The sequence below is a fragment of the Lactuca serriola genome, chromosome 1, assembly GCF_051521515.1.
Source record: "Lactuca serriola cultivar US96UC23 chromosome 1, Lser_US96UC23_V15, whole genome shotgun sequence".
NCBI classification, from domain to species: domain Eukaryota; kingdom Viridiplantae; phylum Streptophyta; class Magnoliopsida; order Asterales; family Asteraceae; genus Lactuca; species Lactuca serriola.
The window spans coordinates 225,153,779-225,165,159 of NC_136408.1; the positions used below are offsets into that span (position 1 = coordinate 225,153,779).

General features: G+C 38.3%; 1 protein-coding gene across 1 annotated transcript; it reads left to right on the forward strand.

Annotated features, from left to right (window-relative positions):
- Positions 1 to 8,927: 8,927 nt before the first annotated feature.
- Positions 8,928 to 10,306, forward strand: LOC145072613 (akuammiline synthase 1-like). Its single transcript, XM_079019068.1, has one exon. It carries the CDS (start codon positions 8,928 to 8,930, stop codon positions 10,284 to 10,286), a length of 1,359 nt encoding a protein of 452 aa, XP_078875194.1. The 3' UTR covers positions 10,287 to 10,306.
- The last annotated feature ends 1,075 nt before the right edge of the window (positions 10,307 to 11,381 follow it).

Here is an 11,381-nt window from a genome sequence, read left to right on the forward strand (position 1 = left end):
CAAGTGCACTGTCTTCATTGAACATAAGAGCCTACAACACATTTTCGATTAGAAGGAATTGAACATGAGGCAATAGCGATGGGTGAAGCTACTCAATGATTATGAGTGTGAGGTACGCCATCATCTAGGCAAGGCCAGACGCCCTCAGCCGGAAAGAGCACTCATATCACAAAGTGAAGGAACTGACTATGACCATCCATTCCTATCTATCCATCTACATCAGAGAGGCTCAGCTGGAAGCCTTGAAACCAGAGAACATGTTAGCTGAAGCTTTGAAGGGAATGGAGAAGAACTTAGAGATCAAGGGAGACAGAGTGGATTATTTCATGAACCAGGTCTGGACCCAAAAGTTCGGTGGTTACAGAGAGGTTGTCATGAGCGAAGCTCACAGGACTCGATACTCCACTCACCCAGGTTCGGATAAGATGTATCTGGAACTCAAAAAGCTCTATTGGTGGCCAAATACGAAAGCGGAGATCGCTACCTTCATGGGCAAGTTCCTGACTTGCGCAATGGTGAAGGAAGAATATCAAAAGACCTCAGGTCAACTTCAATAGCCAGAAATACCTCAGTGGAAGTGGCAAAGAATTGCGATGAATTTTATCACTAAATTGACCAAGTCTCCAAGTAGGTACGATACCATCTGGGTAATTGTCGAAAGATTGACTAAATCTGCCCACTTCCTATCAATCAAAGAAACCTTAAAAATGGAGAGACTGACACGAATCTACATTCAATAAATAGCCCGACTGCATGGAGTGCATGTGTCCATTATCTCCGAACGGGATAGCAGATTTACCTCAAGATTTTGGCAGTCACTGCAGAAGGCTCTTGGAACTAAGCTGGATATGAGCACAACTTACCATCCACAAACCGAAGGGCAGAGTGAGAAGACCATTCAGACATTTGAAGACATGTTGAGAGGATATGTTATAGATTTTGGGAAGTCGTGGGACAACCATTTTCCCTTGGTCCAGTTCTCTTACAACAACAACTATCATGACTACGCTGTTTGAAGCCGTTTATGGTCATAAGTGCAGATCCCCTCTGTACTGGGCTGAGGTGGGTGAAACGCAACTAGCTAAGGGTCAAATCCCTGATAGCACTCTCACCGACCCGGAAATCATTTGTGAAACCACAAAAAAGATCATACAAATCAGATAATGACTGAAAGCCTCCAGGGATAGACAAAGGAGCTACGCCAACAGAAGACAAAAACCCTTGGAGTTCCAGGTTGGTGATGGTGTTATGTTGAAGGTCTCACCCTGGAAGGGCGTGATACACTTTGGGAAGCGTGAAAAGCTAAATCTAAGATTCATTGGGCCATTCAAGATTCTCTCTAGGATCAGTCCTGTCGCATAGAAACTTCGTTTACCCCAAGAGCTTAGCAACATTCACCCTGTCTTCCACATGTCGAACCTTAAAAAGTGGCTGCCTGACGAAACCCTTGTGATTCCTCTAGATGACATCGAGATCAATGAGAACCTTAATTTTGTGGAAGAACATATCGAAATCATGCATCGGGAAGTTAAACGAACAAAGCAAAGTCGCATACTGATAGTGAAGGTGGATTGGAATGCCAAGCAGGGACCTAAATACACTTAGGAGTGAGAAGATTCAATGCAACAGAAGTAACCTCATCTTTTTCCAAGTCGATGATTTGTATTCTATGTTAGAATTTCGAGATGAAACTCCCTCTATCGGGGGGATGATGTGACAATCCGAACCTTTTTTTTCGTTAGTATTAGCCCGATTCCGTTAAACAGATTTTGAATATGTATTGAGTTCCATCAAATTCTTATGGTTTGAAAAATCATTTAAGTTATAAAATTAAATTTTATTTAAGACTTGGAACCAAAATCACGTGAAAACAGAGTCTCTTCGAAAATCAGTGAAAAACTGGGCTGACTAGTGTTTATGACCGTGAACCCGATCACGGCCATAAACCATTCATGGCTGGTGTACACCACCACTAACCATCAACTCAGCCTATATATATGTGCTCCTACCCCTCATTTACACTTTTCTGGCCGAAAACTGGTCCATTTTCTCTTTAACCTCCCAACCACAAACTCAAGAATACCCTATTTTCTTCCAAAAATCATCAAGAATCACCTTTTTGTGTTGTTGTGGAGCCTTTAAAAACATTTTTCATTAAATCAAGCATTGTTGTTCTTGAGTTCACGTTCGCAAACCCTTCAAATCTTCAAATCTTCAAGGCCGAAATTAGTTCACGCGCGTGAACCCTTCAAAGCTTCATATTTTTGTCAAGAACACCGATCACGACCATAAACCATTTAAGGGGTTGTTCACGGCCGAGAACAGTTCATGGACGTAAACCTCCCTAAGTCATGAACTTGGCTGAAAACCCGCTTTTTCCGATCCAAGCGAGTCTCGGTAACATTCTTAAACTAAAAGAAAGTGTTTTCCAAGACTATAATTAATGGTTTCGCTAATAATATGCGTATATATGTTTAATTATTATTAGGATCCCATTAAGTGTCGTGTACATCTACTTGAGGGTCTGCGTTCCAGTCTCGTTGTCCGACACTTTCATATAACCATCAGTGAGTTCATAACCTATGCTTTTACTATTTTTAAAGTTTTTAAGGGGAATACAAGACAAACACAAATGCTTTTATGGATTTATACAAAAGAATTTCAACCGGTTTAAAACTGATGCAATTGATACAACCACATGATTTCCTTGTTTTATAAAATATTTAGATATTTTATCCATTTTGTAATATGTTGACCATAAGGGACGATTTTAACATACAATCATAATTGCATAGTTTTTGGATCAATACACGAACCAAGTACATAACATACATGCAAAGTATAATAGGTATAGTTTGGGATTTCAATACACAGTTTACAAATTCAGAGCTTACACATTAATATACATATAAACTATGACAGACTTAGTTTATGATATACATTACTAGTTTCAGATTTTAAGAGTACAACATTAGATGGCAAGACGTCGCAAGCATCCTTCTCCTTCTAGCTCTGATCATGATGACGAGCAGTCTGTTGATGAAGAACAAGAAGTTCAGCATGACGATTCTACAAGAGGTAACACCCCTCCTCGTTCTCTAACTACTACTGAACACAATAAAGACAAGGTTCCAACTCCTCCTCCATCTCCACCAAAGTCTACTGCTCCAGTTTCGATTGCTCCTCTTCCACTACCAGTTTCTTCTCAACCAATTTCATAAACTCCTTTATCTCTACCTGCTACATCTGTTCCTCCACCTCCACCAGTTAGCACCATACCGATATCTAGAACTCCACTCCCACCACTAATTATTTCTCAAGCCACTTCTACTTCTACCCCAATCATTACAAGTTCACCTAACTCTCCGGTAATAGTCAACGTATCTGATACGGGGGCTAATACTGAGACCGACACCCCTATTACAACCAAACCTCTTTCACCCTCACCCTCAAGTGATTCTTCTCATACTCTTGGTGTTGATAATTTTGAATTTAACTGAACATATTACAGTCCTTACCGACTTCCCTCTGATGACGATCATGAAGCTTCTATTCCAAAGCAACAACTATAGGGTATTCATGATAAGCTTGATCAACTGATTGCTTCTTCGGAAAAAACTAATGATATGGTTATGAAGGCTTATTTGGACACAACTCTTGAGCAGTACACAGATTCTATAGATAAATCCACCAAAGCGGTTGATGACTGCACGTCTCACTGCAAGAAAGCAACAACCGATGTGGAAGAGCTTATTCAAGATTCTAGGGTCTTTCTTGATTCCCTAAAGGGTCATGTTGATACGAATGCAGCTAAGGTGGTTGTAGCAGTTGATTCCCTCTCACAATCTCTTCAAGCTAAGACAACAAAATTTGATTTGGTTAGGTCTAACATTTAAACCAAGAATCATTCTCTCATTAGCTCGGTTAATTCTCATTTAGAGAAGCTTCACGCTGACTTGGTAATGGAAAACAAACTAATGGATGATCTGGCTTGCAAAACTACTCAGATTGATGTTCAGAAAGTTCAACTTTCTTAGGCGGATAAGGAAATTGTTTCCTTAAAAACAGAGCGTGCAGTTCTAAAAAGATGTGCCTCTGATGTTCTTAATCTTTTGAGTAATGTTATTCATGCTCATGATCTAATTCTTACTCTCACAATTAGGAATCATTTGGCATCCAAACTTCTTCTGGCAATTGAAATTCTTAGCCAGATGAAGGGTGTTACAGAGCCGATCGTCACTCCGCTACAAGTGGGAGATGGTGTTGTTAAAAATGTGAAGACTCTTCCCGTCCCACCCAAAGTTGTTGTCAAAACAGAACCAAGGGTAATGAAGCTTCGGGTTCAATTGTTCAAGAAAAGAATAAGGGCATTTCTGGTGAAAGTGACGAAGATAATGAAACGATAGCCAATGTCCTGAAGCGAAAGCAAAGGGACAAAGAGTTAGATGATAATCTTCAGATCGCTAGAGAGACAGAAGAGGGAGAAAGAATGAACAAGGAAGAGCATGATGCTCTTGTTTGCAAGAAGGCTCTGTTTCCTCCCTTTACAAGGGATGGACTGATCAAAGAAGCAATTGAGTTTCTTAGCATGTATTGGTTGGAACCTGTTGTCTCTATTGATTGTGACAAAACGAGGGACTCTCAATTCGATATGCCTATAACCAGAAACGCATTTGTAATTCACTGTTTTGATTCAATAGTTGAAGTTCCTTCTCCTCATCCTCAGGTTGATCGTGATCTTATTGACTACTATCTCAAGTTCGGTCAACCTCAATATCTGACGTGGAGTGCTCAGAAGATAACTATTGTCAAGGTGATGAAACCCTCACCTGCTGGAAAAATTTTCAATATTCAGTTTCGAATAACCAGAGGATCGAGCAACTCGGTCCATACAATTTCTTTGGCAGATCTTCCTAACCTAAATCCTCACGATTCGAAGGAGTATGAGCCGATCCTTGGTCATCTTTGGCCTCTTATATTCTTGAAGTTGCAAAAATGGATCAAGAGGTGGCTCATATTATGAAGAAAAGACTGACAATGAAGCCTACTGGAACCCTGGTGATGTTAACAAAATGAAGTTGGGTCATATTGACTCTACTAATCTTACCATCATGTTCACAAGAGCCGGTGGTGAAAGGTTTTTGTTCGCTCTTGTTGATAAACAATTGTTCTCTACAGACTGCTTGGAGCATATTGTTGATATTATTCACCGGTGTAAGCAGAACAGAGAGTCAGACAAGAAGAATTTCACGGACATGCTTCGGTGGTATATTACTTTTCGTCAAACTTTGCTGGCCATAATACCGAACGTGTTCAAGACTGTCAAGAAATCTTCTGTTGCTCAACCGAACTAAGCTTTCGCCTCAATTGACGCAAAGGGGGAGATTGTTGAGTATTAGAGTTGCATCATTGGGCTTAATGTTTGGTATATTTTGTATAACCGGTTTGGGCATGTCCAACCGTGATTATTTTATTAGGGTTTAGTATTTACGGTTCATGCATGCATCCTTAGGAAACAACGCTTTTGATAATCATTCTCACTGATTGTACTGAAACCTTAGCTCGCCTCTACAATGGAAGTTCTTGATCGAGCTCTGTTGAGGTGTGACTACTTTGAATCATTAAGCAATATTTGATTCCATCTTGCGTTATTTTGTTTGCTTGTTTTTTTGTTAAATTGTTTTACTGATTAACCTGTTGAAGATCTAATCGATCTAAGAGTTTCTAAGCTCATCAAAGAAGATAGTCAAGAAAATGGCTCATAAACCACGAACTCCGAAACCAAGCGATCAAGAGGACTCGCAATCGCAAACGGTTTCAGAGGTTCCATTTCAGAAGGAACTTCACAACAAAGAGGATGTTAGATCTCAACCAAAGTTTTTGGAGTAGGCAACTACGAATCCTGAGGTAACATATGAAATCCCAACTTCTGTTCCAATCACTGAAAACTTATTCCATGACGTTTCTGTCCGTTCTCCCGCTGCCACTATCTCTACTACTATTAAAATTACTCCATACCCACCGATGCCATTGGACGTTTCGCAAGTCTAAACCCCACTTTTCACAGATTCAACTACTACCACCACTACCTCAACTATTGAAACTCTAGTAACGGTCAATGCATCTGATGTTGGGGCAGGAGCTTTGGGTCTCTCAGTTTGTCATTCCACTCCACCCATCTCTCCTTTCCACCAGGATGATCTGGACATGATATATGTTGGTGATGATAACGATTTCAAAGGATTCACCTACAGTCCATTCAACATTCGGACTGAAAGTGATGACGAAGCTCCTGTCACAAAAGGGCAACTTAAGGCAATCAATTAGAAACTGGATTCTTGCTCTAGTCATCTAAAGCATCATCTAGTGAAAACTATTCACAAGCAACGACCAAGTACTTCCACGAGACCCTTACGAAAGAACACTCCGCTAATCTGGAGTAAACGAACAAATCGGTAGATGGTTTTACTTCAGTGTGCAACAAAATTACCGAAAAAGTCGATAAACTAATTACAGATGCTCGCTTGTTCATGGAAAATTTTTAGAGCTCCTTCGAGTCCAACACAATGCAGACTAATGAATTTATTTCTAGCCTTGGATCCACTCTTAAATTGGAGAAGGCAAAATTCGAACAGTTTCGTTCTAGCCTCCAAACAGAAAATGACGAGCTCAACTCCTCTATTGTGTCGAAGATCACGAAACTTCTAGATGACTTAGCTACTGAGAGTAAAATCATGGATGTTCTCACTATGAAGACTAAAAAGGTGAAAGCCTTAACGGTCAAGTTAGAGAATGCTGAGAAATGAATCAATGATCTGTTGTTCGAAAAGCCTTAATGAAAAGTTGTATTGCAGATGTGAATGCACTACTTTCTGACATCATTGAGACTCGTGACTCGATGATCACGATAACAGTCAAGAAGCATCTCTCCGAAAAGCATAGGCCCGTATTCACATTGCTTCACAGACTAGAAGGTGTTCCGGAATCAGGCTCAGTTCTGAAACAAGGCGGGAGAAGGAGTGAAACAATCCAAGAAGGAAATACACAAACCTTCAATCAAGCCCACTGTCAAGCCTAAAAGCGAAAATTAATCAAAAGGCAAAGAGAAGCTGATCAATGAAGAACCATTAATTGATAAAAGTGAAGATAAAGAGCCTGACAAACATGAGCTGAAAAGAAGAAATGATCGTGAAGTTTTGATGGATGAGCACCAAAGAATTATTCTTGAGGATGAAGAGAATGAAAAAGCCAAACGAGAAGCTCAGGTCAAGCTGGAAAGCCGAAAGCTTTTGTTTCCAATGTGGACTTTGAATCGAATTCTTAGTGAGGTTGTGGATATGTCGAGCCTTTACTGGTTGGAATCAGTTGCGTCATTTAACCTTTAAGATACATATGATTCGCAGATGGATCTTACAATCAGACCGAAAGCCTTCAAGTTTTGTAGTTTTGTGAGAGTTGCGAATGTCCTAGCAACAAACAACGGTGTAGATCACTTGATTTTCTCGTTCTACCTAAAGCACATGAAGCCGCAGTACGAAACGTGGAGTGCGAGCAAAATTACGGCTATAAAGGTCAATGGTCCAATCGAAACTGATAGCATCCCAAATGCGAAGTTTATGTTTGCTAGAGGCTCATCTAGTAAGGTCTACAAATTCACTCAAGCTGATCTACCATGCCTAAATCCGTACGAATGGATCGTGCTGTACAACTTCCTGCTAAGGGATGAACATAAATACGAGCCTATTGTTACTCACCTCAAGCAAATGTTAATCTCATACATTTAAGAAGTTGGCATAATGGACATTGAGATTGCTGCTCTGCTGCGAAGGAAGCAAAGTGTCCTCCCCATAGAAGCCCCACAAGGTTTTGATAAAATGAAACTTGGTAACATAGAAAAGGAAGGGTGGTGTGTGGCCTTTCAGATGCAAGAACAAACTGATGCAGACTTTCACAAGGCTTGCTTCTTTCTTACTGATAAGCACTTGTTTTCTACTTCGTGCCTGGATAATATCTTGGACTTCGTCAGCAAATACAAAGGGAACAACAAAAGCGACAAGAAGTGTTTTTCAGATATTATTCAATGGTATATTCTAGTTCGTAAATTTCTGCTAAATGTTATTCTGAAAGTTTTTGAAGTGCAAAAGCGAACTAAGTAATGAAGGACTCTCGCCACAATCGACGCAAAGGGGGAGAATGTTGGGTATTCAGTGTTGCGTCTTTTGGGTTTATTATTTAGTCTATTTATATGTATCCAGGTTGGCCTGTCCACCCGTCCTTAATGATTAGGGTGTTACTATTTAAGGTGAATGCATGCATCTTGTATTTGTTAATTGTATCATTTTGTAAACCCTATATATCCTCTACAGTAGCAGTTCTTTATCGAACTCTTCTAAGGTAGTGACTTTTAATCATTTGACACATTCTTGATTCATATTCTGTGTTTGATTGTTTTTACCTGTTACAATCTATTCGATCTATAGAGTTTCATTCACAACGTGTGTGTGTATATATATATATATATATATATATATATATATATATATATATATATATATATATATATAGTGGTTGTTTGGGAGGATGTAGTGCTAGTATAGTTGCAGAGGTGGTAGTAGTGTGATCAGTTGGTGGTGGTGGTGGTGAAGTTATTGGAAGAAAAAGGAATAGACGGCGCGCAACATAAACATTTACGATTGTAAACTTTCCGGCTGTATTGAGATGCCGACCGGTTTGAACGGCAATTGAGCAATATGTGGTTGATGTTGAATCCTATGATATCTATTTTTTATAATTTCAATGGAACTTATCTCTCTCTCTCTCTCTCTCTATATATATATATATATATATATATATATATATATATATATATATATATATATATATATATATATATATATATTCTTACCCTTGGTGAGGTGCCCTAAAGGATGATGATAGCAAAGCTCTTACGATTAGGAAGAAGGCAACTTAACTTCCTTATCTCTCGAGAAACTATCAAGCCTTCCTCTCCAACCCCTTCTCATCTACATATTTATAATCTTTCGGAGGTTGATCAACTCGCTGATAAGGGGTATATGCCGTTGGTTCTCTTCTACGCAAACAATGGAAATTGTAGTTTATCTGCCCACGACAAAGCCTTGACAATGAAGAAATCGTTGTCAGAGAGCCTAACACGGTACTATCCCTTAGCTGGCAGGTTACCGTCGCCCACAACACCTTACGTTTGTTGTAACGACGATGGAGTTGTATTTGTTGAAACCAAAATCCAGAGGCAACTTGATTCATTCAAATATATTTGTGAACAAGATGAAAACCTAAAGGAACTTTTTGCAGATGATCTACTGTCCCAAAAGTCTCTTGGCAGTAGTCACATTGTTGGAGTTCAACTTAACCACTTTTCCTGTGGTGGATTGGCGTTGGGAGTGTCTATGTCTCACACTATTGGTGATGCTTGCACTCTACTGTCCTTTGTTAATCATTGGGCATCAGTTTCTCGTTATGGCTCGGCCGACCACAGAGCGATGTTACCCCTTAACCCTCATATCATTCATTCCCCGATTACCAACTCTGTTAAGCTAGAAGCTCATGTTGTCAATCAAGTGTGTGGCAATCGAGTGAAAAGGAAATTCGTGTTCCCGAACAAAAAATTAATTGAACTAAAGAACAAGGTCACCATCTTGGCCGAGGCAGGATCTACACCATTTATAAACAACCCTACACGCGTTGAAGTATTGACCACTCTACTTTACAAAACCGCTCTGGTAGCAACCTTAGAAAAAACAGGTTGCTTGAAGCCATCGTATTTGCTCATGATGGGAAATATACGCAATAAATTTATCAAAAAGCTGCCCCAAAATACCATGGGAAATCTGGTGTCGGTTCTAATGGTACACACAAGGCATGCAACTGAAATTTCATTAAATGGGATGGTCGCGGAGATAAAGAAACAGAAGTCAATGCTTGAAGGTATTCGAAGTGTGCACGATGCTGCTGAGAACATCACACAGTTGCGTTTCAAATTGGGAAACGATGATATAAAGGATGTTGCCAAGAGATCATATTGGTGTTCGAGTTTATGTGGGCTCCCTTATAACAAACCAGATTTCGGGTGGGGAAAGCCCATGGGTGCAAGTCTTGCACTTCTACATGACGATAGGAATGGTTTCCTACTGACTGATACTCCAGATGGAGATGGTATAGAGGCGCTGGTATTTTTGGAAAAAGAAGACATGGAAATATTTCAGACCGATAAGGAGATGCTTTCATTTTGCCAAACTATCCAATAAAAGAAGAAGCGTCAGTAACGTACGAACGTATCGCCTTTCAGTTGATCTTTATTTATAACAGATTTTATTTCACATTTCATAGTTGAAATTGGCATCCCAATTATATTGTAATCATATTCAAAATAAATATTCAATACATTTATACATTTCCCTAAAGTTCAATCAATATTCAATACATTCCTCAACTCATATAACACCTTTTTTTAATATTCTTGTGATGGAAATTTTAGATCGGAATTTTGCACCAATTTCATGGATGAACTCACACCTAAAACCATTAATAACTATTAATTATAGGCTTTCGTTAATCAATGTTCGCCTGTCAGTATGTGAGGTTTTATTAAGGTCCAGTTCAATCTAATAGTAAAATTAAGAGTTTTAAAGTAGGATTGACGAAAGAAACAGGGTTGACGCCTTGTTTTCACGCTAACTTAGTTTTTTTGGCATCATATCCCTCTCATTTTCATACCATTTTGAACATACAACATCATATGACATGTTATTTTGAAATACGTCAAGATTGACTTTTTATTTTTTTTTATTTTTATTTTTTTATTATTAATTTTAGACTAAATATATTTTTTTAAATATAAATATATATATATATATATATATATATATATATATATATATATATATATATATATATATTTAAATAAAATAAAAGTTATATCATTGAAATCTAATTTAATAATTTACTTAATAATAGACTTAAAACATACATGACGTTAAAAAAATATCTGTCACAACACACTTTTAGTCACGTTTCTAATTATTATGTTTTTTTTTTCCATTTTTCTTGTTCAAATTATTTTCCCAATTACATCATTTATTTTATTATTTTACTAATTTTAATTTTTTAAAAATATTTATAACTATTTCTTCAATCTTGAAATTGTACACACTTAGAGAAGGGAGAAGAAAATAGAATCTTTCAATCATGCCTATAGACAATAGACAAGGATATAAAAGAATTAAGACTATAATCAAGGAGACTAAAAAGAAAGCAATAAGTGAATGGAAACTTTGTAAAACTCCCCCCTCAAGTTGGAACATGAAGGTTGCAAATGTCCAACTTGTCAAACAACAAAAGTA

Excerpts from the sequence above, each read along its gene's own strand:
- LOC145072613 (XM_079019068.1), top strand. The coding sequence starts at position 8,928 with ATGATGATAGCAAAGCTCTTACGATTAGGAAGAAGGCAACTTAACTTC.